Source organism: Labeo rohita, chromosome 2, assembly GCF_022985175.1.
Source record: "Labeo rohita strain BAU-BD-2019 chromosome 2, IGBB_LRoh.1.0, whole genome shotgun sequence".
NCBI lineage: Eukaryota > Metazoa > Chordata > Actinopteri > Cypriniformes > Cyprinidae > Labeo > Labeo rohita.
In genome coordinates this window covers 28,718,960-28,746,884 of record NC_066870.1, presented here as the reverse complement: position 1 = coordinate 28,746,884, position 27,925 = coordinate 28,718,960, and the positions used below count along the sequence as shown (strand labels likewise).

Genomic DNA, 27,925 nt, shown 5'->3' with positions numbered 1-27,925 from the left:
GCTAAATCTCTCTACCGTTCCTGACAAACAGTTTCTTCACAACTGAGGGTCCGAGATGCAGCCACTGGAGGCGGGGCTGGGTGAGGCAGAAACTCCAGGAGCTCACAAAACTTCAAGGGTAAGACTGAAAATTACAGTGCAAAGAGTTTTAGATAAAATTTTTTTTTTTTTTTCAATATAATAATGCTCTTTTGTTCTCTTTTTCTTAGATGGGAGAAGATGAACAGCACTGTCTCTGTACCTCCCTCTACCTCATCCCCTAAAAAACTCTAAAGATGCTTGGACTGATCATCATAGGTTCTGCTGAAATGATTAACTTGTTTAAAAATTCTGTGTTGTTATTTATTGTAATGTAAGTTATTGGATAAAGACTTGATTAATTTATTCATCGATATTTATTTTCAAATTTTACTAATGAAAGCCATTATTATATGTACTGGTTACAATATATGGTCCTATTTGTTACAATGTAAATTTATAGCAGAAGACAAATTGTGCTCAAATAAAGAGGTGAATAAAGCTGAATTTGTGCTTGTCGTTACACTGATGAGTGATCAGGATAAGCTAGACTCAAACTTGCATTCCCCAAATGGGCTCACTAAATAAACAAATAAATAACTGAATACAAAAAGCAAGGAAAGTCAACAAAGGTCCCATGCTTGTGGTTTTGCAATTTCAAGTCTGATGTTGAAGATTTGCACATTACAGACTCACATTATATGACGTTAACCCGAGGTTTCGTTTCCACATGGTCTAGCAGAGATGTGCTTCAGATATGAATAGACCAAGTTTAAATGTCTGACTTTTACATAACTACAAAAAAACTGTAGTCTCATTATTATATAAAACATCAGCAACAAACTAGAGATATTGCTCTACATTTTGATGACATCTTCAGATTATGCACAAAACTGGCACAGTTGAAAAGTTAAAGGCTTTCTTGTGTGTTTTATCTGCTTCACCTCTAGGTGGCAGCACTCTCTCTATTATTACAGGCTGTCATTCTCATCTAGTGACTAAAAAATCTGCTTAATACATCAAACTTATATAGCCTCTCTTTTACTTTAATACTCATCCTGTAAAACTCAGTAATGAGGCGCTTAACCTCGCTCAGGATAATGCTTCTCCCGAGCAGCACAGAGCATGTTTGACAGTGACACTCATTGGTATGCTAGCAACTTTCAGGACTATTTTCAGATTTTTTTAATAACACAACCTTGAAGGTCATCTCCACTTTAATGAACTGATACAGGAATATCTAAAGCTATTTATTTCTTACAGAGCTACTGAACTGCATATCATTAATACACTACCAGTCAAAAGTTTTTGACCTGTAAGATTTTTAATGTTTTTAAAAGAAAGACTCTTCTGCTCACCAAGCCTGCATTTATTTGATCCAAAGTCATTTTTTAAAATATGTGTACTGTTTAAAAGAACTGTTTTCTATTTGAATATATTTTAAAATGTTATTTATTCCTGTGATTTCAAAGCTGATTTTTTATCATCATTACTCCAGTTACATGATCCTTCAGAAATGTTGTGGCAAAATCAAACCAACTCTCACCAAAGTAAGAGACAAACTCAGTCAAATGTCTTTTATAAATTTATTCTTTGCAAAGAAGGTCAGACAGTCATACAGAAACACAGGTTACTGCAGAGTGCGATCAAGAAGGGAGGGCTCACTCCAACTTATATCTCTTCCCTAGCCTTCAAGGTTACATCTCCTAACTGGTAACTTTCCACACATAGTAAGAGTCAGATAAATACATTCCGCTACGTCATACTCCCAAGAATCAAATCTTTATATTTAGGGCCCTAACACCCTTCTCTTATGTCATTCTTATAGCAGGTTTAAATAAAGCAGACCATTACACAATATTCCATAAGCACATAGATGAGTAAAATGATTTTTTCTTTCACAGAAATCATTCTAATATTCTGATTTGCTGCTCAAAAACATTTATACCATAACTTTTGATAAATTTTAAAGCTTTTGAATGGTAGTGTCTAATGTTACTTTTATTTCAGATAAATGCTAATCTTTGGATCTTTATATCTTTAAATATTAATAATAATGTTTCTTTAACAGCAAATCTGCATATTAAAATTATTTCTGAAGACTGGAGTAATGACTGGAGCTTTGATCACAGGAATGAATTACATTTTAAAACATATTCAAATAGAAAGCAGTTATTTTAAATTGCCAGAATATTTCACAATAAGAAACTTTTTTAAAAACATTAACAGTTTTACTGTTCAAAAACTTTTGAGTGGTAGTGTATTTGACCAGCCACATAAAAATATAGGCTATATATTGATGTTTCTCACACAATAGCAAAATTAGATATATCGTACCCAAACAACCTAAAAATAAGGATCATAAAGATCCAGCAGTGACATAAAGGCCCTAAGATTTACTTCATTCATTTATATCTGTATAGTTATGCTCATATTTCAAAATTCATAATCTCAAACTGAGTTTATAAGATTAAAACCCCAGTTCTAAATGAGTGGTACAGAATAGTCCTCATTAACTAATAGCAATCAGATCATTTAAAGCCAGTTATCTGCAAAGCTTTGTGGTGCAGTTTAGAAATGTATAGTTTATTCCAACCATTTTGAGGTGTAATACAGTGTATATTTATTTATTTTCAGACCTGGAAAGACAATAAAATCCAGGTAGCATTGTTTAGAAAATATGAAAACAAAAGCGTAACTAGAGTAAGGATGCCTCTTTGATAATTTCACTGAAATAAAGATACATAATCCAATTTGTTCTTCTTATTTGAGATGAGCTCTCCTCACACCCTTTGCTCCTCACTGCATTTGGTGACTACACAACTTGCAATATCCATGATTCACTGTCCTTAATGAAGTCCGTTTTCACATGACCAAAGCACATCCTCAAACTATCTTTTCTCTGGAAAAATGACTGCATCACTGACTTAAGGTCGTTCCTTTAATCTGTTTCTTAAGCAAACAATTGCACCATCAAATATCCGGAATAAAAGCGCTAAGTAAGCACAACTGAGGGAGGGTGTTTCTCCAGAAAGCGTCATGAAGATGTATGCAATTCCTGTGGTGAATTTGACAGCTAGATCCTCTTTTTGATGATATAAAAAGGGCCGGTGTTTGTGAGGTGTCAGTGAGCATCTCTAACTCTGCATTGACAGAAGATTCTGAAGATCCAGGACCTCAGCAAAGAACTCAACATGCAGCTCAACCAGAAAATGATGATCACTCTAGCTGCCATCACCGTCATTATGTCAGTGATGATCATGGGGACGAGTAAGTATCTTCATTTCTTTTACTGCAGAAATTTTTCTGATTTAAAAAGCATCTAATTAAACTTCTCTATTAATCAGATGGACAAACCAAGCATCTTGAATGTTGCACAACCGTCTCCACCAAGGAAATCATGTTACCTATAACAGGATTCAGACTTCAGAAAAGAAATCCTCCTTGTGTCGATGCAGTCATGTAAGTATTCTGCTGTCTTTATAGCACTGCCCTTTTTAAAAATATGTAATTTCTAACTTTCTTGCCAAACAGTTTCTTCACAGCTGAGGGCCAGAGATGCAGCCACTGGAAGGAGAGCTGGGTGAGGCAAAAAATCCAGGAGTTCAAAAAAATTCAACTTCAAGCGTAAGTCACTGATGAACGTACACTGATGCAAGAGTATAACTGACATAAAACATTAAAATTGACAACATAAAGTCTGCAGGAAGAACTGAAATTTTTAAATACAAAAATGCCAATTTGTTTATCTTTTCCTCAGTTGGGAGATGAAGAAGAACAGCACCGACTCTACACCTCTCTCTACAGCCTCTTCCCCATACAACTCTACATCAGCTTAGACTGCAAAAATACGTTTGATTCATTTTTAAAGTAATCTCAGTTTTATTTATTGCAATGTAATTTATCATTGTATAAGAATGCATGAACAGATGTATTTATTCATCAATATTTATTTGGCTTTCCAAAAATTTGGAGCTGGAATAACTTAATGAATAATGAAAGCCATTTATTATACTGTATGAACGGACAAAACTTCAGTTCCTCTTTGTTACAATCTATTACGCAATGAAATTTGTACACAAATTTGTGCAAAGAAGAATGCTGCTCAAATAAAGATAATGACCTAAAGGTGATGAGTCTTTCACTGGCATTCCTTGCATTACTTATTGGGTCAAATACTAGGTAAATATATCTAAAGTATCCTTATATGATTTGTGATAAAGATATTGTAATATTCTCTGTATTAACTCGATTAAACTAGATTAAAGTGATGCTTTACCGTTCTTTAACACTTATTTTATAATATCCTTTAATACAGAAAATATTAAGTACAGTAAAATGCATTTGTCTGTGTTGCTTGTCAGAGCAGCACAACTCTTTATGCATGAAATAAAACAGTTCAGGTCACGTGAATCAAGCTCAGCAATCAGCTGATTTTTGGCATAACCAATAGGTAGGCCTACAATTCAAAGCTGCATTGTTTAAATACTCTGATACCATCCTGCTGAGCAGGTAAAAACAATCAATCTGCTTTAACAATCTCATCTTTGCTGCTTATAAAGGAATCCGGCTACAAAAATAATTGATATTTGCCAGGTTGACCTTATGAGTTGGTGGTTGTTTCTCAAACGGAAGGCTGCATCCTCCGGAGGTCGCATTTGCAGACTGCATGCGTCATCAATTCTAGTTTATTTTAGTTAACTGAGTATTACATTTGCGAGTCATAAGTATATCACAACAATTTATGCTTCACTAAGAATAATGGTCAAATTTATAACTGTTAATATTATAAAATAAGATCTTCTTTATAACGTATGCAGCCTACAAATACGAACTCCGGAGAATGCAGCCTTCCGTTTGAGAAACGGCTGTAGTGAGACGCGATGTTTGGTTTCATTTTTGGAAATCTGTTTACCACTGAAGCTCTGATGTGAAGAGAGATATTTGCTTTGTGTTCATGCGGGATGTGGTTACAAAAAGAAGTACTACTTTTTTTTTTTTTTTTTTTTTTTTTTTTTTTTAATAAAAAAAAAAATATTTACTTGCTCTGTGGTTTTAGGTGGTCTAGTTATTGAAGATGTTTTAGTTCATTTGTAACACTGAGATCTGGTATTAAATTATGTGTATGCTGATGTATTTAATTTACACTATCTATCTATCTATCTAGCTACCCTGGTGAAAAAAACAGCATATGCTAATAGGTATGTTTTGATGCTAGGATGCTGGTTAGGTATGTTTTGATGCTGGTTTAAGCTGGTCCTTAGCTGGTTTATGCTGGTCCTTTGCTGGTTTATGCTGGTCATGTTGCTGGTCACATTAACCAGCAAAGGACCAGTTTCTGTTTCTCCCTTCACATTTCACACAGCTTTGTTTGTCATTTCTAAGGATGAACTTTCGTCAATGAGTCATTATAATTATTACCTTAACGCAGTAATTTACATGTACAGTTCATCAGAGCACTGTAATCGCTTCTCATTATCGTCACGTGGTCACGTATTTGACGTGGGCGAGCAGTTACTTGGACGCGATGTTCTTTCAGATGTACGCGTAGTGTGTTCATTCGCTGTGGTTTCTCAGATCAAACAAACATCAAACGTTTTGACAGTCTGTCCACAAACAGCTGAGAATGGGGTCATTTCTTGCTTTTCCGTTGGCGAAACCGCCTGATATATTCGATCTTCCCGATGCAGCGCTTATAGATGGTCAGTGACAGGAGATAGTTACTGAATTAACCGTTGGTACTCAAGTTTAATACCCTGTTATTGGACAGACCGGAACTCGTTTTTTTTTTTTTTTTTCCCCGTTGTAACTGTTGTAAATATTTAGTTTACTTATTCATATATGTATAATTTAAGATGACGCTTTTACCCTACTGTGATGTTTTTCTTACTTTTCTTATAGTGTAAAGCTAGAGTAAGTGTACTGTAAGGGCGTATTTGTTTGGGATATAACATCTGATGACTTACGAGTTGATCTTATTGATATTACAGCTGATAAAGACGATGTTTATGCTGAATGTAATTCAATTAATGTGACGTTATGTAAAGTCACGCATCGGCAGAATATGCGCGCCAAAAAGGAAGCGGCCATGTTTTATGGTATGACTATTACAATTTTTTAAACATGAGGGACATTTAGTAGTTTGCCAACAGTTAACTAAAAGCAGCACTTTCTATTTTATCGTACAATGTTTGTTGCAGAAAAACAAAGTATGTCTTGAATCTCATGTAAGTGTTGATCCACATGGTCCACTTTTTTTTTTAAACCACATGATGTTCAGAATATAGATGTCACTGGAGTGAAGTGGTTGAAAAGCTGAAGGAGAAATACCCTCAGTGGACATCTAAAGACATCTTAAACCTGAGAAATCAGTTTGAGGTTTTTGTCAGAGATCAAGGCTATCTTCTTCACTTCACTACCTTGTAAGTTTCCCACCAATGCATTTTTTTTAAAGGTCAACCTAGATATACAGTACTGTGCAAAAGTCTTAGGCCACTAGTATTTTCACCAGCTAAAATGGTTTAAAGTAAGTTATTTCTATCTTTTGCTGTAGTGTGTCAGTAGGAAACATCTGTTTACATTTCCAAACATTCCGTTTGCCATTAATTGTAATAATCTAGTGAGATTTTTGTTTGCACAGGCAATCTGACAACAGCCAGTGCTCCACACAGACATCTGATCGCACCATCATCCAGTCTGTCTCTGGAATGACATGAAGAAACAGAATAACTGAAACTAAACTGACTAAATCCAGAAGAACTGTTTCAACATCTCCAAGATGTTTTAAGTAACCTACCTGCAAAGCTACCTGAAAAACTCACATCAAATGCACATCAAATGCTGATTTATTTTAGTTAATAGAAGTTCATTGATAAAGAAAATCTATTTATGACATTGTTTTTGACAGCATCCTCATTTTATGTGCCTGACTGCCTAAAAATGTTAATAGTACTGTAGCTTTATAGGTATAGGTCTCTTAAAGCATCTTGGAGATGTTGCCACAGTTCTTCTGGATTTAGTCTGTCTCTGTTTTTTCTGTTTCTTAAGACAGACTGGATTGAATGATGGAGAGATCAGATCTCTGTTTGCACAACGAGTCTGACAACAGCCTGTGCTCCATTCAAAAATCTCACTGGATTATTATAATTAATGGCAAAATGAATGTTTAGAAATGTAAACTGATATTTCTTACTGACACACTACAGCAACAGACTGACTTTAACTGACTTTAAACCATTTTTAGCTGATGAAAATACTAGTGGCCTAAGACTTTTGCACAGTACTGTATATCTGTCAAATAAATCTCTAACAGCAATGATTTCAGCTCTAGGTGGCAGCACTTTCTAATATCAAAAGATTTAATTCCACACAAATCACTAATAGCCCAGATTAATTAATTACAGTAAATATTAATAACCTCTCTCACTCTTTTTTCTTTTTTTCTTTACTGTCTCATCATGCACTTTGGAACAGCAATGAGATGCTTGACGTCTTTCAGGATACCACTTCTCCTGAGCAGCGCAGAGCGATGTTTGAAAGTGTAGACACTCGTCAGTACAACGCCATCAACTTTGAGGAGTATCTTCAGGTTAGAACTGAAACAATACCTTGAAGGACATCTTTTTCATTATGAAATTTTGTTGAATCTTTTATCATGCAAGTCTGTTTTTCTCACCAAGAGCAAATCGAAAGTTAGGAGAATATAAGATGTCTGCTTCATAAATTTTTCACTTGCTGTCTCTTTCTTTTAGCTGATGAACAATATTAACATTGGGACACCTGTACCCAGGCCTCCCGGGATTGAGCAGGACAGAGATGAGATTATGAATTTAGTCTCAGATTTATCAGAAGCGTCCACATTTTCACAGATATGCTATGGTTTGTTCTAAAGTACAGAGTGATCCTTTTGTAAAGTAATGACTTTTAACTGTGGTTCTATTTATCTGCATGGTTCTGTTAATTGTTCTCTCCCAACTTGTCTTTTACAGTAAGTAGCAAACCAGAAAATGAGTGTTTTATTTCAGTTTTAATGTTTTATCATTATTGCTGTTTAAGACAAACATGTACAGCATCTCAGACTGAGTTATACTTTTAGGTAATAATACATAAAAGTAGAAAAATATAGGTATGTAGAAAACATAGTAGAAAACAGTTTTTTTTTTTTTTTATTCTTAAGGATATATAGTTAGAATAGAAATTAAAGCATTACGTATGAGGATAATCATCAGTAATTAATAAAATCTGTTATGTTTAATGCCACATTATTTAAAAGAGCTTTATGGGCTTTTGGTGGCCAGTCCAGCAGTGGTGAGACGCAGATTTTCCTGTTCCGTCAATTTCGTTATTTTGGACCTACGAAGAAAATATAAATCCAAGTCATTTTTTTATTTTGGCCATCACAAAAGAAGAAATAATAAGAATTCCAATTTGTCATTATTATTTACGGCTCAATGTTAGCTTGAATGTCGCCATACTACGAATGCCGCAAATTTGAGGTATCGCACACTTTGTTTTTCTTACCTCAGACGTGCAAGCGCGTCTCTCACCCACTTATCCTTAATGGTCGCACATACCTTCTTGTTGTTCTTGGTGAGAAAGCTTGAAGAGAAAGAGCACTTTTAGAAAGAAGGGATGCCAAACTTTCTTCTTAAGACTGCTTATTGTGATTATTATTGGACGTCACAGGCAGTTGTCTCTTCATAGGTATGAATATAGTGGGGAGCAAAAGTCTGATTTATAATTTATAACCAAAATACTGATTATATAATACACACTGCTATTCAAAAGTATGGGATAAGTACGATTTTAAAAAAGAAGAAGAAGAAATTAATACTTTTATTCAGCGAGGATGCATTAGAGTGATCAAAATGAAAGAATAAGATATATATATATATATATATATATATAAAATATATGCTCTTATTTTAAACTTTTGTTTATTTTTAACATGAGTGACAGTAATAATAGAATTATCTGAAGAATATGATGGTGAAAACTGGAATAATAGCTGCTGAAAATGCAAATTTGCCTTTACAGCAATAAATTGTATAATTGTATAATATGTTTAAATAGAAAACATGTATTTTAAATTGTAATATTTCACAATATAACTGTTTTATTGTATTTTTTCTTCACTTAAGTGCAGCCTTGGTGAGCATAAGAGACCTATCAAGCCTGACCATTTGTACAGTAGTGTAATATATAATGTTTATTTAATGTTTTTAATTATTTATGTTTATTTTTCATTGCAAATTCTCAACGGAATTTGAGTAAAAAATGTTATTTTTGTTTGTTAAAATTAACATGAATTTAAAATTCCCATATTTGCTTTAATGGCAGTAGTCCCTGAACCGCATGAACTTTACAAGTTTGCATAAAACTTGACGATAATTAAATTATAATAGTATTTAATTTTTTAGTTTATTATAGCTATACTATAATATTTACTATTGTAGTGTTATATTATTATTAGATGAAGTCACATATTTGCATCATAATGTTGCATCGGACTTTTGTATCCCACTGTATGTCCTGTGTTAATGCTGTGGGATTTTTTTTGTGTCGGCTGTGCGCCCTCATATTTAAATGTATGGTTAAATGTGTCTATTTTGGTGTAACCACATTGTGTGGGTACATGTGTGAACCCTGACTCATTCCTGCGGTCAGATTACAGTGACTCACATGATGGCGCTTATGCGGCACACCTCGGTGGACTTCTGCTCCACGAAGCCAGTGATTGCTCCAAAGGGCAGAGGATTTCGAGTATATTTCACACAACAGGCATAGTTCAGCGGTCCATCTGACATCACAAACAACATCTTTCTTACAATCATAATCATAGACCCACATAAACCAGCTCAGTTAATTGCATTTACTACATAGTACCCATTAAAATGACAGAAAAAATTCAGCTAAATTCCCAGAAATTACAAAAACACAGTAAGATGTCCGTAAGTAACTTACATGCTGTTGGAGTGTGAGGAAACACGCTCAAAAGAATGCTGCTGATGAGAGTGATGGTGACCAGAGACATAATGGACCGCGTTTCAGACAGAGATGTTTGCAATGGCAGGGCAGGGCCTTATATACTAGCGAGCGATAAGATCAAATGCACATGTATCATAGATTCACAAATCAGATGCAGCCTTCGAATGAGGACAGTAACCATGGAAAAAGAGGACAGGAAAACCAATATTACCAATATTACAATGCTTACAAGGCAAGTCCCAACCACATGGTGCAGAGTGATCTAACACTGTTTCCTTTAGCATCTTGAGCAATTTCACACCTCCTATGTGAGAAGTTGTGCATATGCTAGTATTTGTATACATCTTTGTGTACATTTCGCCATTTCGCAACAACGTCAGTATAACTGACGTTGTTGCGAATGACGTAAATCAACATTCTGGGTGTAATACAGAATGAAGTCTATAAAAAAAAAAAAAACACTCCGAAAGATCAGAGTGTAGCTCTTTTCTGTTCTACCCTTTGCTTCTTTGCTATGCTATTCATACTTTTGTCCCTTCTGTGACTAATATTTGTAAACTGGTGCATGTCACCATGTGCCATCTATTTTAAATCATTTGTTCAGATATTTGAGATTAAATGCTTTATCTGATGGTATTACATGATTACAGGTGTGATTCAGACTATTTGAGATGGTTGACATCAATTTGTGTCTTATCTCGAGCTACCAAATATGTTTATAGGGGAAGTTGTTTATTGTGCAGTGTGAGGATTAGCTACCTCTTTACCATGACCCATTTAGTGGTGAGAATGACAATTTTCCCCTCTGAGCAAAAGAACAAATTAACATGCACAGCTTCCGTGACCTAGAAAACATCTCAATACAGGAATCTAACCGTCAAGGGGGAGTGTTAATGTAAAGATCATATATTTAGTTGATCTTGCTAGGATGTGTGTCTTTGAGTGAAACACACTGTTAATTGTAAAATAGATAGACGTTTTGTCATGTGAAACTGCCTCAGGATGCATTTCTGTCTAAATGCTGCATATCTGATAAAATTGTGAGACAATGAATGTGTAAATTTAGAAAAAAACATCTCATGCAAGGTGCAAGCTGTCTGTTATGAGTAAGCTCTATTTCTGTCGACTAATAAATCATTTATACTGTATTTCCAAGAAATTGCAACCAGGCTTAATATCCAAGCAACCCTGTGGCATTTTTTCTGTATTTTGTCATATAGTCCCTAACTGCACTCTCAACAGCATGACAAAGTGATCTTCTTTGTTAGTATTCTGTACTTAGTAAGATGTTTTCATGGATGGATGGGTAGGTAAATAGATGGTTAGGTAGGTGGGTAGATGGGTAGACGGACATACAGACATAGATGGATGGATGGGTAGGTAGACAGATGGGTAGCTAAATGGTTAGATGGATTAATAAATGGTTTTATGGGTGGAGGAATAGATAAATGGTTAGGTAGGTGGGTAGATGGCGTAGAGAAAAATACAGATGGATGGATGGTATCTTCTATACATGGCTAGAAAAATTGTTAAGTAGAAGGGTAGACAGACAAACATACAGACATGGGAAGATGGATGGTAGGTAGATAAATGGTTAGGTAGGTAGATAGATAAACAGTTATATGGGTAGATTGGTAGATAAACTGTTATATGGATAGATGGTAGATACCTGGTTAGGGAGATGGGTTGACAGACAAACATAGATGAATGGATAAAGATAGATGGGTAGATAAATGGTTAGGTAGGTGGGTAGATAAACGGTTATATGGGTAGATGGGTAGATAAATGTTAGATGGTAGATGGTAATGGTTATATGGGTAGATAAATGTTAGGTAGGTGGGCAGACAGAGATTAGATAGATAGATAGATAGATAGATAGATAGATAGATAGATAGATAGATAGATCGATAAAGTTAAACAGTTATATGGCTAGATAAATTATTAGGTAGATGTGTAGACAGACAAACAGGTGGATGTTAGGTAGATAGATGGGTAGATAAATGGTTCAAAGGGTAGATAATCTGTTATATTGGTAGATTGGTAGATAAATGGTTAGGTAGGTGGGTAGATAAATGGTTAGATGGTAGATAAACGGTTATATGGGTAGATGGGTAGATAAATGGTTAGGTAGCTGGGTAGACTGACAAACATAAACATGGATAGATGGTAGGTAGATAGATATGTGTATATGTGTACAGTCATATGCGTAGATAGACAGATAAATGGGATGGATGGATGGTAGGTAGATAGATGGGTAGATAAATGTGACATAGTTGGATAGGTAGGTGGGTAGATAGAAAGATGGGTAGATAAATAGTTATATGAGTAGATTGGTAGATACATGTTTTGATGGGTAGATAAATGGTTAGGTAGGTAGTTAGACAAACAGATGGGTAGATAATCAGTTAGATGGATAGATAAATGGTTAGATGGGTAGGTAGTTGGGCAGACAGACAGATAGATAGATAGATCATTTTATAGATAAGGTTTAACTTTACTACACAAACATTCACAGGCGGTGACTTGATAAATGTGTGTGAAAATGATGTTGATGTCCACTGAATGTTAAGGTGTGCTGCATTAGTGTGATGCTGAGTAAACACATTCATTCCCCACTGTCTAAACAGCAGTCTGGCTCTGTCTGTATACGTACAGCACAGCTGAATTAATCAACGCTGCGACACCCCACTCTCCTTCTCAATATCTCTGTACTTTTCTCTTTTTATTGAGACCTTTCTTTCTGTCTCTGTCTCTGCTCTCCCCCGCACTCTGCTCTGCAACACACGTGAATCATATTGTACGCCTCCTCTCGTCTGTGCCAGAGCGAGTGGGACTTTCTGCTCGTGCACTTCAATCTTTTCACATGTTTGCTCTCAGTCTGAATAATTACCGTATGTGGGTGGTTGTAAGCTTCTCTCATTTTGATTCCTTTATAATGACCCAGTGGGAGGTTAACAAATTAATACCTCAAATGATGAATCTGGAGAGACAGAGAGTGAGAGAAACCGATAGAAGACACGTCAGGTCACCAGCTCGCTCATTCATTGCTCTCCGATGATAAATATTTGATTCTGAGATTAAAATGCATGGGGTAAATGTTACACCTGGGTCCTCTGAAGCCTGAAGACAGACCGATAGATCACCTGTCAAAGTGAATACGCTCAGGCTACACCTTGCATACGTTGATTGGAAACGCCTGTGAAATTAAGGGTGCAATCACTAGTAAGCATTTGACCTAGTTTGACCTTGAGGTCAGAGGGGAGACAGCCATATATCTTGGCTGTTGATTTATTTCATTATTTTTAAAAGGCACATCTGCATCAGTTTTTTCCCTCCTCATATTGCTTTTTTTCTTTTATATAGACGGATGATTTGCATACATTTTTATCTAGACTGAAAGTTATATTTCTTTGTCAGTGAAACTAGATAATTCTGTTTCTGTTCAGCTGAAACAAATATATTTGGGGTTTTTTCCCAACACTTTTCAGAAGAATATATAAATAAACTAAAATTAATCAGAATAATTACTGAAATGGTTAGCTTTACTCTTTTAGATTATAAATGTTCTAAAATTGTAATTACTAGTTTTTTTAAGGGTAAAATTATTACCCTAAAATTATTTTTGATTGGGACAATGGTAAGATAATAAAATGTATTCATCTGACCAGTACCAAAATGATACATATATATATTTCTTATTATATATATATATATATATATATATATATATATACTGTATAACTATGGTAGGCAAAATCATTATTTGTATGACATAAGTATACAAATACTACAAGAATATTAAATAAAAGCCATAATTATGGCATTAAAAACTCATAAGGTGATGTTTTTGTCATAATTTTGACCTGGAATGTTATAATTTTGGCTTATCTGATAGATATAGCTTAATTATCATTTACCAAAGCATTGTTTATATGTGTATACATTATATTATATTATAATATATATATATATATATATATATATATATATATTATAGCATGTGGCAGAAATGGGCTTACGTATATATATAAAAAGTTGAACATGTGGACATAAAATTGTCTCATAACCAGGCATTTACAGTATTTTACAGTTACAATTTACAATGTAAAGAAGAATACAATGTAATATAAGTTTGTTTTTTTTTTTTGTTTGTTTTTTTTAATTATAAACTCCAGATTCTCATTGTATTGGAGTAATTTAAAATGTCTTTATTTCCCTTCAGGGGGCGCCAGAGGATATGGAGATTGGTTTGTTTTGTTTTTTCCTGTCTTGCTTTGAAATAAGATTGAGGATTTCACTAAAACGATTGTTGCTGTTTTCAGAAAAAGTTCAGTATTCTGTTTACTTGAATACCATTTTTTACCAGGCTGAGTAAAGCTGTTTTAGTCATTTCCTGGTGGCATTTGTTCAGTTTTGTCATCTCGTGAAAAACGAAAATGCTTTTAACATTAAAATCACCTCAAAGGCATTGGCCAAAAAACTGTCTGCTTAAGTAGGAGATTTGTCACAGAGGACAGACGGAGTGGACACAGAGCCATAAATCTGTGGATGAATATCACAGCTGGCATACCGCTGTCAGTGACACAACATATACCCCCTCCTCTCTCTCAAATGTGGGCCAAGCTCCAACTTTAAAGTAATCAAATATTTCTCATTCTAGGGGAGATTTTTGTAGTTTGTGATAAATTCCGTCCAATAAAGCTGGTGGGATGACAGCTATGAAGGATGTAAAGGACACAGAAAAGAATGAATGATTATTTAAGGCCCCACTTCCTGCAGGGAGGGCCCCGTGCCAGAGACAGCACAGTACTAACTCTATAAAAGTGTCAGTATAAAAGTTTCGGAGTCCTTTGCAGTCCTGCATTCGCAATGAATATAAAAGACTGGAGAGTGAGCAGGTTTGTGTATCTGAATTGGAACTAACAGGCCCTGTACCAAATGGCAAACTTGTTGTATTTAAGACCACAGGGTGTCCCATTTGTCATTTTAGGTTTCATAAGAGTGCTCATGAGTTTCTGCCTACCTTTTAAGCAGCTGCTGTTTTCTTTAATGTGCACTTTTTCTAATGCAGACTACTCTGTGTCACAGTCACATGATGTTTTCATCAGCCTTTCAATTTCTGATTTTACAGTTTGACAATCATATTTTAAGGTTAAAGGTAGGTCAAAAAACTCCCATCTTAGTTTCTCCTCCAACTTCAAAATCATCCTACATTGCTGTTTTACCTTTTTTGTAAAGGGTGTTTGACCTTGTTTGCACGTTCATTTTGTAAACGCTGGGTTGGTACTTCTGCAGAGATGTTGGACTATTTTGAAGTTGGAGGAGAAAATGAGACGGGAGTACCCTAACTGTGTTGACCCGGATTACACAGAGTACACATGCGCATCGCAGAGCTAGACAAGATGAGCATTTAAGGTTAAAAAGTTGTACATTGTACAGTTGTAAATTGTACATTTATTTTAGAAAATAACCAATTGTTTTGCTAGATAAGACCCTTATTCCTCAGCTGGGATCGTTTAGAGTCTTTTGAAGCTGCATTTAAACTACATTTTGGACGTTCAAACTTGCAGGCACCATAGAAGTCCACTATATAGAGATAATTCCTAAAATGCTTTCCTGAAGAAACATAATTTCTTTACGACTGAAGAAAGAAAGACATGAATGTCTTGGATGACAAGGGGGTGAGTAAATTATCTGTCAATTTTTGTTCTGGAAGTGAGCTTCTCCTTTAAGAATGAGGTTAAAGGGATAGTTTAAAAAAATAAATCCATACAATTGTCCATACAATGAAAGTCATAATTATAACATAAAATCGCACATTTTTTTTTTAAATCTATGACTTTATCACACTTTTTTTATGACTTAATATCTTAAGAATTTTTACTTTTCACACTTTTCCACATTACTGAGGTTCTCAGAAGAGGAAATGATAGATGGAAAAACTTCTATATGGTAAACAGAAACCACAACAAATGTAATTTTTGCATTCCCATTTGCTTCCGTTTTGCAAGAAAATATGAAATAGCACATTTAGGACTAAAAAAAACGAGAGAAAAGAGAATGATTGATTACATTGGTTATAAGAGAAAGATGTCAAATTTGCCGTCACTCCCTCAGGCGTTGTATTAGAAACACTCACACTGCAGATTTAACTAGTTTTCTGTAATTTAATGCCACAGTAATATAACAAAGTATAGTATTATAAATCAACATTAATTAAAAAAAGTTGCTAGATTTATGATGCTGGAAATCAGGGTTGGAAATTAACAAGGGCTTGTGGCAAAAACGACACCGAAATGAACAAAAATGCTCTATAAATTCAAGTCAAAGGGGCAACAACAACAACCTATTACGGCTGTCGCGATCAAAATTAAATGTGAAAATAAATGAAAAGTGTCAATTCGTGGAAATACATTTCGCTCACACTGCATCAGATTTTTTTCCGCGCTCCTATGTGGAGCGTTAAACCCTTTTAACCAATCAAACGCGTTTCTGTTGAACTTAGGAAAGCATTGGCCAATCAGATGCGCTTAGATATTTCATCAGCGCTAAAAACCACGGAGCTGTTGATGAGTGCGCACGAACGCGAATTCCCTCATTCATAAACAACACAGTGTAAATACTATGTAAGTAAAAGATTAATTTCGTAACTTCACTGATTATAACTGGAGTTTTTGCATAACTTGTAATGGCTAATGTCTTGGACCCATGTTTGTCTATGACGCCAGAATGTGATGCGCCCAAAAGAAAACAAAACATTTTTTATTATTTTCTATATCAGTGTTAATAATCATTATTAAAAAAATAAAGAGTATTAATCTACAATAATGATTTTTGTCATAATATTGCAGTCCTATGAGCTCCTGTTTTTTTTTACATGTATCATACAATTTTAAACTCTTGTTATTGACAACAGTTTAAAATATTGAATTAAGTAATTGGGTAAATGTAAGTATTTGACTTTAAAGACAATATATTTCCCTCACAAATGTAAAAAATGCCCCTGGAAAAGTTCATTTCTGACCCTTTTTGAAAAAGCATTATCGCATGAAGATCCATGGGGTTCGGTGTTGTCTTTCACTGGATGGACAAAAACACTTTTTCACATTACCTTCTCCTGTCAGACAGTTTTAGAACAACCTGAGGGTGAGTAAATTATGACAGATTTGTCATTTTTGCTTGAACTATCCATTTAAATTTCCATACACCATGACAATAATAAATCTCTTGGAATTTTAATGAAGGACATGCACCCGTCAACACACACACAATCTTTATGTGTTCCTGCTACTGTAGAGTTGCTTATGCAAACACTTTAGCGCTCTGTGCAGCATGCTAACATTTGCTCAACGCTGTCCTCCTGTGCAACAGAAAACAAACACACACTGCTGGCCCAGAGGAGCACGGGCCAGAGCGGCACAATAAATCAAAGTGCCAGTTTCGACGCACACACACACACATACACAATCTGTAGGCAGAATGCATCTTGACAAGAGGCTTCTCGGCGCGGGCGCTTTGTGTTTCGGTGTCAAGAGCAGAGGAGTAACACAGATAACAGATGGATTTATGACAGGGCTTAGGCAGGGATTAGGGCACCTCAGACCTAGATGATTGCACAGCTTATCATGTCACCTTTAGCTTTATCACAGACATAAGCTTGTGAGAAGACCGCCAGAAAGAACGAGTCCCAAGCCGCGTGGGGCGGTTTAGACAAAGAGAGAGGCAGAAATGCTATGTTAACAATGAAATACAGTTTGAGCGATGATTTTGATAATGTTTTTTTGTTAGTGTTTCGTACACACACTCATAGAAGCGTTTGCACGGTGGGAGAAGTGATGGAGGAGGAAGATGGTGCATCTGATGAATGGGCCATCTTGTCCAAAGAGCCAGAAAAATGAGCATTGGTTTTGGGAATGGTCAGAGAGGCCAAAACATGATGTGATTGTATATTATCCTCCTCCAAATGTGTGTGTTGATGTTAATGCCCTTCATTTTTACATCACTGGTGTGTCTTTGTGGGCAATTATTAAATCCATAAACTAGATATATGCCAGGAGGTCGTTTACATACTTCTTTAGCTATCTTTGTGTTTTATTGCTGAAAGCTCTCAGCATACGTGTTAATGCGCTATGACTTTATGTTGGAGTGAATTTACGACCGATTTATATTAACCCGCAGAAATGTTTCCCATGGATGGTTCTGGCTGCATTTTGTGGCTTTTCACATATTTTCTTATCTTGATTTTAGGGGAAAATCTGCTGAATTTTACAGGATGGATTTGAACATGGTAAAAAGAGAAATTTTGAAAGTTAGCATTGCCTCATACTTAAATATTTTTTAAATCCCAGAAGATTTTTCATGATTTTGAGTTATTTTAAATATTAAGCATTGCAACAGTTATGTAAATACAATACAGTATGTACTGTATCATGCATATAGTCTGGGGTTTCATGAACCTTTAACCCAAATGTAACTGTTTAGGGACAGTGCGGCCCTTCTCCGACAGCTTATCAGAATTCTCGGCCCAAGTCCGACCCGAGCCTGTCTTTTGTCCCCTCTTCTCCCAAAACAGCTTATACTACGGTTTCAGCTATTAAAATGGTTCAGTTTTTATGTAATGGCAACATGATTATATTTTCCTTTTTTAATGCAATCACTTGTATTTTTTTCAGTGGAAACCATTGAAAATATTCTGTCGTTTTTGCTCATAAAAGTGAGAGTAATACACAATTCGGAACTATAAATTTGGGTCTAATTTTATTTGTGTACACTTACAATATCAACAAAACATTAACGGTGCTTTTATTTATAAAATAAAGAATATAAAGAAAACAAACATGGTGTCATCTCAACAGGAGCGCTTCACAAAAATGAGTAGACCAATTTTGAGTAGACCTCACAGTGACGTCACGTGCAGCTGCGCGCGCATAGTGGTTGCAGAAAAACTGGTAACAAGTGGAGGTAAACGGGTAAAATCCATGAAATAAGAGAAACAAAATATTTTTGTGCCTTTTGATGTCAAAGTCGGAATGCAAATCATTTTTTATAGAATACTGTAGTCAAAGATGCCTTTTGAAGCTAAACGCAGACGTATAAACATACATACTATGGATGAAAACTGCTATGATTACTTTTAAAGCATAAATTTGATTTAAAAAATATGTCTACATAATATTCACATATGCTGTTCATAGGGGATGTACTGTATTAGCCCTATATTTACAGCATGAAATATAATTAAAACTTTTTACTATTAACATTTTTACATTATATATATATATATATATATATATATATATATTTATATATATATATATATATATATATACACATATATACATACATATATACATATATACATATATATTTATTTTCTCTCACAATTCTAACTTTTTTTTTTTCTCACAAATGCAAGTTTATATCTCCTAATATAATATAATATATCTCGATTTAACAAAACTAGGGAGTTTGTAAATTCTGTGGGGGAGAAAAGCCAGAAGTGTGGGATATAAACTCAGAATTTTAAAATATAAAATCAAATTTACCTTTTTTATTCTTTTATTCCATGGCTCCATAGTCTGCCACTTGAACCGCCCACAGAAAAAACGTCATCCCTGTTTCGGATCTGTAAGGTTATTCCACTATCTAACGTCAATTTCGTTGAATAACAGTGCTTATCGCTGAGTGACAAGCTCTTATATGCGAATAACATTTTGAAAATGACATCTAATTAATATAATCCATAGTCTTTTTAAATCTAAGTATTTTGTACCCTATCCGTGTAATTCTCTAGCGGTAAAGGCGATCTCTCCCGGGTTTTCTGCAACCATGCTGCGCGCGCATCCCGAATGTTTACAAACAGATAATTGGTCTATAGAAACTCCGCGAATACATACTTCACAGACATAGTAAATATATCAAATATGCTTAAAACACATTTACTTATTATTTAAAGGTTCTTTCTTATTTTTATTGCATTTCATGTATTATACTTTAAATAAATCTTTTGCAGTGGGTTTGTAAAAGTTGTTTTAATGCATGTTTAGCCTTATTCTTCTTCTTGTCGCATTTACACACGTTTGACCATCAGGCGTCACAAGCGTGTGGTGTTTCGAGCGCTTAGTGAATCATTTTGTGCAGCAACTGATTCAATTGATGCAAAGCTTCGAAAAGACTCGTTTCTCCTAACACTGAGGTCACGCGGTGACGTATCGATCTGCTGTTGGTCACACGGTTTCACGTGGTACGAATCGGCAGAGTTCAGAGTTCACGAAGCTTTAAAGCGGCAATGCAGCAAAACGCCAAACTTTTGCACGTGTTTGACTTCCGAAATGGAAGTCGATGGGACCAAAAGTGGTACCGACTGAGAGAATCTCCTCTCCGCCGCACATTATACTATGATTATGGAGAAGAGAAGAAAGACGCCCGATTCAACACTGCAAACGAGCGATTAAGCGATGCGGCTGCTACCGTGAGTACACAATGATTGCGATGAGTGTCTACTAGAGCCCAGCAACTCACCGATTCGGATTCGCGGATTTGATGGATAAAGAAGAGTCAGCCGCTCCTGTCTTGTGGTGAGTGAGAAACCGTAAACAACAACAACAACAACAACAACCGCAGCAAAAGTAGTAACGTTAATAGTGGTAGCAGCAATTTAATTGAGGTATGACCAAATACTGACTTAACCTGAAGGCCTAAATTAGGTTTAAAGCACCGTAAATGACGCCGTTTGACAGTTTTCAAATAAAAAATCTAATGAAATTCAAAATAAAAAAGTAAATTTAAGTAACACCGTTTAGGGAATAAAGAGTGCCGCAACTGACGGCGCTTTCTGTCGTTTAAAACGCGATAAATAACACCATTTAGGGCAGACCTGGGCAAACTCTATCCTGGAGGGCCGGTGTCCTTGCAGAGTTTAGCTCCAACCCTGATAAAACTCACCTGTTTGTAGCTTTCTAGTAAACCTGAAGACACTGATTAGCTTGTTCAGGTGAGTTTTATCAGGGATGGAGCTAAACTCTGCAGGGACACCGGCCCTCCAGGACCGAGTTTGCCCAGGCCTGGTTTAGGGGATAATGAGCGCCGCAAGTGACGGCGCTTTCTGCCGTTTGAAATGCCGTAAATAATGCCGTTTGACAATTTTTAAATAAAATAAACCTAGTAAATTCAAAATAATAAAAAAAATGAAATAAGTTACGCCGTTTAGGTGATAATGAGTGGCGCTTTCTGACGTTTAAAACAGTAAATAACACCGTTTAGGATAATGAGGTCTGAAACTGACGGCACTTTCTGATGTTTAAAACACAGTAAATAACCACGTTTGACAATTTTCAAAAAAAAAAAAAAAAAAAAAAAAAAAAAAAAAAAAGTAAAATGCAAAATAAAAAATTTAAAAAATTAAGTTACGCCATTTAGGGGATAACGAGTGCCACAACTGACGGCGCTTTCTGACATTTAAAACACAGTAAATAACACCGTTTGACAATTTAGAAAAAAAAAAAAAAAGCAAACTTTTATTTACGTTAAGTTTAGGGGATGATGAGTGGCAGAACTGACGACGTTTTCTGACGTTTAAAACACAGTAAATAATGCCGTTTGACAATTTTGAAATAAAAAAAATCTAGTAATATGGAAAATAAACAAATAGGCAAATCCATTTTTTTTTTTTTATATAGTCAACTTCTCATGGGTTTGCTGTCTTGGATGGTGGTGGATAACGTTGGGTGGTGAGTGCTGTCCCATCACACCATATCTATGGGAATGAGCCAAGGCATCAGGTGGTGTGACTGTCTCACTCGCCCAATGTTCACCTGAAGCACTCTTACCATAGCGAGACGCTGCTCCATATTCTCGCACTGTCAGTGAGAGATCAGTAGTGAGGCATCGCTCGGTGGGTGACGGATGGTGTCAAAGACAGCTTCTCGTGAGATTGTTGACTACAAAAATAATTTTGTAGTTTAGGGGATAATGAGCGCCGCAACTGATGGCGTTTTCTGCAGTTTAAAACACCGTAAATAACATTGTTTGACAATTTTCAAATAAAAAAAATTAGTAAAATGCAAAATAAATAAATAAATTTAAGATACACTGTTTAGGGGATAATGAGTGCCGCAACTGACGGTGCTTTCTGATGTTTAAAACAGTAAATAATGCCGTTTGACAATTTTGAAATAAAAAAATCTAGTAATATGGAAAATAAACAAATTAAAAAAAATTAAAAAATTGATGGATTTGCCTCTGTAGTTAACTTCTCATGGGTTTGCTGTCTTGGATGGTGGTGGTGGATAACGTTGGGTGGTGAGTGCTGTCCCATCACACCATATCTATGGGAATGAGCCAAGGCATCAGGTGGTGTGACTCTCTCACTGCCCAACGTTCACCTGAAGCACTCTTACCATAGCGAGACGCTGCTCTATATTCTCGCACTGTCAGTGAGAGATCAGTAGTGAGGCATCGCTCGGTGGGTGACGGATGGTGTCAAAGACAGCTTCTTGTGAGATTGTTGACTACAAAAATAATTTTGTAGTTTAGGGGATAATGAGCGCCGCAACTGACGGTGTTTACTGCAGTTTAAAACACCGTAAATAACGCAGTTTGACAATTGTCAAATAAAATAGTAATATGGAGAATAAAAAAAAACAAACAAGATTTTCCTTTACGCCATTTAGGAGATAATGAGTGCCACAACTGATGGTGCTTCCTGACGTTTAAAATGCCATAAATAACACCGTTATTTAAAGTAGTAAAATGCAAAAAAAAAAAAAAAAAAAAAAAAAAAAAAAAGGTACGTTTTTTAAATGCAAAGTAATATGCAAAATAAATAAACTAATTTAAGTTGTGCCGTTTAGGGGATAATGAGTGCCGCAACTGACGCCGCTTTCTGTCATTTAAAATGCCGTAAATTTCGCCATTTAGGGGCTAAAAAAAAAAAATATAGTAAAACGCAAAATAAAAAAATTACTGTTTAAAACACAGTATATAGCGCCATTTAAAGGATAATGAGTGCCGCAACTGACAACTCTTTGTGTTGCTTAAAACTCCGTAAATAATGCCGTTTAGGGCAATGTTCAAATAAAGAAAATGGTAAAATGCAAAATAAAAAAAAAAATTAATTTATGCCATTTAGGGGATAATGAGCGCCAAAACTGATGCCGCTTTCGGACGTTTAAAACGCCCTAAGTAAGGCCGTTTAACAATTTTCAAATAAAGAAACTATTAAAATGCAAAATAATAAAATTTAAGTTACACCATTTATGGGATAATGAGCGCCGCAACTGACGGCGCTTTCAGACGTTTAAAACACCGTAAATAACACAGTTTAACAATTTTCAAATAAAGAAACTAATAAACTGCAAAAGATTAAAAAAAATTAAGTTACACCATTTAGGCCAGGCCTGGGCAAACTCGGTCCTGGTGGGCCGGTGTCCCTGCAGAGTTTAGCTCCAACCCTGATAAAACTCACCTGTTTGTAGCTTTCTAGTAAACCTGAAGACACTGATTAGCTTGTTCAGGTGAGTTTTATCAGGGTTGGAGCTAAACTCTGCAGGGACACCGGGTCCCTCCAGGACCGAGTTTGCCATCAGGTCTGGTTTAGGGGATGATGAATGCCGCCACTGACTACGCTTTCTGATGTTTAAAACACAAAAAAAGTCACTGTTTGACAATTATAAAATAAAAAAACTAGTAAAATGTAAAAGTAAAAAAATAATAATTTAAATTACACTGTTTGCAAAAGAAATAAATGGATAATGAGCGCCGCATATGATGCCGTTTTCTGCAGTTTAAAGCACCGTAAATAAGGCCATTTGACAATTTTCAAATAAAAAACTAGTAATATGCAAAATAAATAAATAAAAAACAAAAATTTAAATTACGCCATTTAGGGGATAATGAGTGCTGCAACTGACGGCACTTTCTGACATTTAAAATGCCGTAAAACACAGTTTAGGGCAGACCTGGGCAAATTTGGTCCTGGAGGGCAATGTCCCTGCAGAGTTTAGCTCCAACCCTGATAAAACTCACCTGTTTGTAGCTTTCTAGTAAACCTGAAGACACTGATTAGCTTGTTCAGGTGAGTTTAATCAGGGTTGGAGCTAAACTCTGCAGGGACACCGGCCCTCCAGGACCGTGTTTGCTGGTCTGCCCTAAACTGTTATTACAGCGTTTTAAATGTCAGAAAGTGCATTTAAAATCCAGGTCTGGTTTAGGGGATAACGAGCGAATAAAGAAACTAGTATACAATAGAAAAACTAATAAAATGCAAAATAAATAAAAAAGTAATAAATTTAAGTTACGCTGTTTAGGGCAGACCTGGGCAAACTCGGTCCTGGAGGGCCGGTGTCCCTGCAGAGTTTAGCTCCAACCCTGATAAAACTCACCTGTTTGTAGCTTTCTAGTAAACCTGAAGACACTGATTAGCTTGTTCAGGTGAGTTTTATCAGGGTTGGAGCTAAACTCTGCAGGGACACCGGCCCTCCAGGACCAAGTTTGCCCAGGTCTGGTTTAGTGGATAAGTGCCACCACTGACTATGCTTTCTGATGTTTAAAACACAGAAAATAACGCCATTTGACAATTTTCAAATAAAAAAAACTAGTAATATGCAAAATAAATGTAAAAAAAAATAGAATTTAAATTACACCATTTAGGAGATAATGGGCGCGGCAGCTGCACTTTCTAACGTTTGCAAAATAAAAAAAATAAATTTAACACGCCATTTAGGGCAGACCTGGGCAAACTCGGTCCTGGAGGGCCGGTGTCCCTGCAGAGTTTAGCTCCAACCCTGATAAAACTCACCTGTTTGTAGCTTTCTAGTAAACCTGAAGACACTGATTAGCTTGTTCAGGTGAGTTTAATCAGGTTTGGCGCTAAACTCTGCAGGGACACCGGCCCTCCAGGACCGAGTTTGCCCAGGTTTGGTTTAGGGATAATGACATGTCAAACCGACGATGCTTTCTGATGTTTAAAACACACACACACCAAAAAAAAAAAAAAAAAAAAAAAAAAACGCTGTTTGACAATTTTTCAATAAAAAAAACTAGTAAAATGCAAAAGAAAAAAAGATAAATAAAGTAAATAAGTTACGCCATTTAAAAAAAAAAAAAAAAACAATAGTAATATGCAAAATAAATAAATTTAAGTTACGCCGTTTAGGGGATAATGAGCACTGCATATGATGCCATTTTTTTGTAGTTTAACGCACCGTAAATAAGGCCGTTTGACAATTTTCAAATAAAAAACTAATAATATGAAAAAAAATAAAATAACAATAATTTAAATTACGCTGTTTAGGGGATAATGAGTGCGGCCCCTGACGGCACTTTCTGACATTTAAAATGCCGTAAATAACGCCGTTTAGGGCAGGCCTGGGCAAACTCGGTCCTGGTGGGCCGGTGTCCCTGCAGAGTTTAGCTCCAACCCTGATGAAGCTCACCTGTTTGTAGCTTTCTAGTAAACCTGAAGACACTGATTAGCTTGTTCAGGTGAGTTTAATCAGGGTTGGAGCTAAACTCTGCAGGGAAAATCCAGGACCGAGTTTGCCCAGGTCTGCCCTAAAAGTGTTATTTAATGGTGTTTTAAACATCAGGAAGTACCGTCAGTATGTCCAGGTCTGGTTTAGGGGATAATGAGTGCCGCAACTGACGGCACTTTCTGTCATTTAAAATGCCGTAAATAACGCCGTTTGACAATTTTCAAATAAAGAAACTAGTAAAATGCAAAATAAAAAATGTATAAATAATTTTAAGTTACGCCGTTTAGGGGACAATGAGTGCTGGAAATGACGGTACGTTGTGACGTTTAAAATACCGAAAATAATGCCGTTTGACAATTTTCAAATAAAGAAAATAGTAAACTGCAAAAGAAAAAATTTAAGATACGCCGTTTAGGGCAGGCCTGGACAAACTCGGTCCTGGAGGGCCGGTGTCCCTGCAGAGTTTAGCTCCAACCCTGATAAAACTCACCTGTTTGTAGCTTTCTAGTAAACCTGAAGACACTGATTAGCTTGTTCAAGTGAGTTTAATCAGGGTTGAAACTAAACTCTGCAGGGACACCGGCCCTCCAGGACCGAGTTTGTCCAGGTCTGGTTTAGGGGATAATTAGTGCCGCAACTGACGGCACTTTCTGACGTTTAAAACACAGAAAATAATACCGTTTGACAATTATCAACTAAACTAGTAAAATGCAAAAGAAAAAAAAAAAAACATTAAATTAATTTAAGTTACGCCGTTTAGAGGATGATGAGCGCCACAACTAACAGCGTTTTCTGCAGTTTAAACACAGTAAATAACGCAGTTTGACAATTTAAAAAATAACGCAAAATAAAAAAATAATGTAAGTTAAGCCGTTTAAGGGATAGAGAGCGCCGCAACTGACAGCGTTTTCTGCTTTTTAAAATACCGTAAATAACGCTGTTTGATGATTTTTCAAATTAAAAATCTAGTAAAATGGAAATTAAAAATTAAATTTAAGTTACACCGTTTAGGGCAGGCCTGGACAAACTTGGTCCTGGAGGGCCGGTGTCCCTGCAGAGTTTAGCTCCAACCCTGATTAAACACACCTGAACAAGCTAATCAGTGTCTTCAGGTTTACTAGAAAGCTACAAACAGGTGAGTTTTATCAGGGTTGGAGCTAAACTTTGTCGGGACACCGGCCATCCAGGACCGAGTTTGCCCAGGCCTGCCCTAAATGGCGTAACTTAAATGTATTACCTTTTTTTATTTATTTATTTTTTTTAATTTTTTTTATTTTTTTATTTTGCATCTTACTAGTTTCTTTGTTTGAAAATTGTCAAACTGCATTATTTTCTGTGTTTTAAACATCAGTGGTGACACTTATTATCCACTAAACCAGACCTGGGCAAACTCGGTCCTGGAGGGCCGGTGTCCCTGCAGAGTTTAGCTCCAGCCCTGATAAAACTCTAATAATAAACAACTGAAGTTAAAAAAAGGGGATAAGCCTCAATTTTAAAAAAACATAAAATATTTATTTTTACACTTTGGGGAGGGTTCTGGGGAACAAACCAAGTTACTCCCCTTTTAAAACCAAACTTTTTTAAATTTTTTTTTAAAAAAGGGTTATTTAATTTTACCCAGTTTCCCTTTCCAAAAAAAAGGCCAAGGCGCCTTGGGGTTTAAATGAAATTTTTTTAATTTAATTTTTTACCTAATTTAGTGTTGAAAATGAAACGGGTGTTTTTCACTAAAACCTATTTTGAAACCGAGGGCGCTGGCCAAAAGGCCGTTAAAAAAGTTTGTTCCAAAAAATAATAAAATAGTGATTTACTTTTAAAATAAAATAAAATTAGTGGTTTTTAGGGTTACTTTACTAGTCTTTTTAATTTCAAGGTTATAATTGTTTGGAAAACCACATAAAAAAAACCCCCCTTTCAAAAAACACTGAATTTTAAGTTAATAAACATTAACCCTTCGTTAAAAAAAAAATTTTGATGTTCAAAAAAAAAAAATTTAATAGCTTTTGGGAGAAACCCAAAATTTTTATGTAAAAATTTATAAGGGGGTGCCAAATCTTTTTTAAAATTTTCAAACAAAAAAAATTCATAAAAATTTAGAAAAAAAAAATTTGGGAAATGAAAACTTAATTTTTTAAAAAAAAAATAATATTGTTGACATTTGGACAGGCTGGGCACCGGGGGCCCGCCGGGAATCCCAGCAGAAACCCCGAAACTAAAGGCTCAATGATTTTTTCCCGGTTTTAGGGGACAGGCCTGATTGGAACCCCGATTTACCCTTGGTTTAAAACCAAAAAACGTTTGTTTTAATTAAAAAAAAAAGTTTAAAATTTTAAAAAGCCTGGTAAAATAATTACGTTTAAGGGCAAAACCCTTTACTAAAATTTAAAATTTAGTAATTCAATCGTTTTTGCAATTATTCCCATTAACCCCAATTGAAAAAATTTTAT

General features: G+C 35.5%; 2 protein-coding genes and 1 long non-coding RNA gene across 3 annotated transcripts in view; 2 read left to right on the top strand and 1 right to left on the bottom strand.

Moving 5' to 3' along the window:
- Nucleotides 1–5,048: 5,048 nt before the first annotated feature.
- Nucleotides 5,049–8,182, top strand: si:ch211-122l24.6 (uncharacterized protein LOC557261 homolog). The gene is made up of 5 exons (XM_051131357.1): nucleotides 5,049–5,720; nucleotides 6,009–6,116; nucleotides 6,299–6,440; nucleotides 7,492–7,606; nucleotides 7,770–8,182. Exons 1-5 carry the CDS (start codon nucleotides 5,645–5,647, stop codon nucleotides 7,905–7,907), a joined length of 579 nt encoding a protein of 192 aa, XP_050987314.1. The 5' UTR covers nucleotides 5,049–5,644; the 3' UTR covers nucleotides 7,908–8,182.
- Nucleotides 8,164–10,129, bottom strand: ccl20l (C-C motif chemokine 20-like). The gene is made up of 4 exons (XM_051131399.1): nucleotides 9,982–10,129; nucleotides 9,700–9,817; nucleotides 8,539–8,616; nucleotides 8,164–8,370 (listed from the first exon to the last, which is right to left on the bottom strand). The coding sequence occupies exons 1-4, from the start codon at nucleotides 10,049–10,051 to the stop codon at nucleotides 8,295–8,297; spliced, it is 342 nt and encodes a 113-aa protein (XP_050987356.1). The 5' UTR covers nucleotides 10,052–10,129; the 3' UTR covers nucleotides 8,164–8,294.
- A 10,165-nt stretch (nucleotides 10,130–20,294) lies between these two features.
- Nucleotides 20,295–27,925, top strand: part of LOC127178506 (uncharacterized) — a 17,235-nt gene continuing 9,604 nt past the window's right edge. Inside the window, exon 1 of the long non-coding RNA XR_007829406.1 lies at nucleotides 20,295–20,582. This is a non-coding gene — a long non-coding RNA (uncharacterized LOC127178506). The remainder of the gene's footprint in view (nucleotides 20,583–27,925) is intronic.

Bases quoted from the DNA above. Each gene is read 5' to 3' on its own strand.
- si:ch211-122l24.6 (XM_051131357.1), top strand. From the start codon at position 5,645: ATGGGGTCATTTCTTGCTTTTCCGTTGGCGAAACCGCCTGATATATTC. The intron at 6,117-6,298 runs GTATGACTATTA...CATGATGTTCAG, and splicing joins GGAAGCGGCCATGTTTTATG to AATATAGATGTCACTGGAGT. The intron at 6,441-7,491 runs GTAAGTTTCCCA...ACTTTGGAACAG, and splicing joins CTTCTTCACTTCACTACCTT to CAATGAGATGCTTGACGTCT.
- ccl20l (XM_051131399.1), bottom strand. From the start codon at position 10,051: ATGTCTCTGGTCACCATCACTCTCATCAGCAGCATTCTTTTGAGCGTG. The intron at 9,818-9,981 runs GTAAGTTACTTA...TTGTGATGTCAG, and splicing joins TCCTCACACTCCAACAGCAT to ATGGACCGCTGAACTATGCC. The intron at 8,617-9,699 runs GTGAGTCACTGT...TTTCTCTTCAAG, and splicing joins TGCCGCATAAGCGCCATCAT to CTTTCTCACCAAGAACAACA.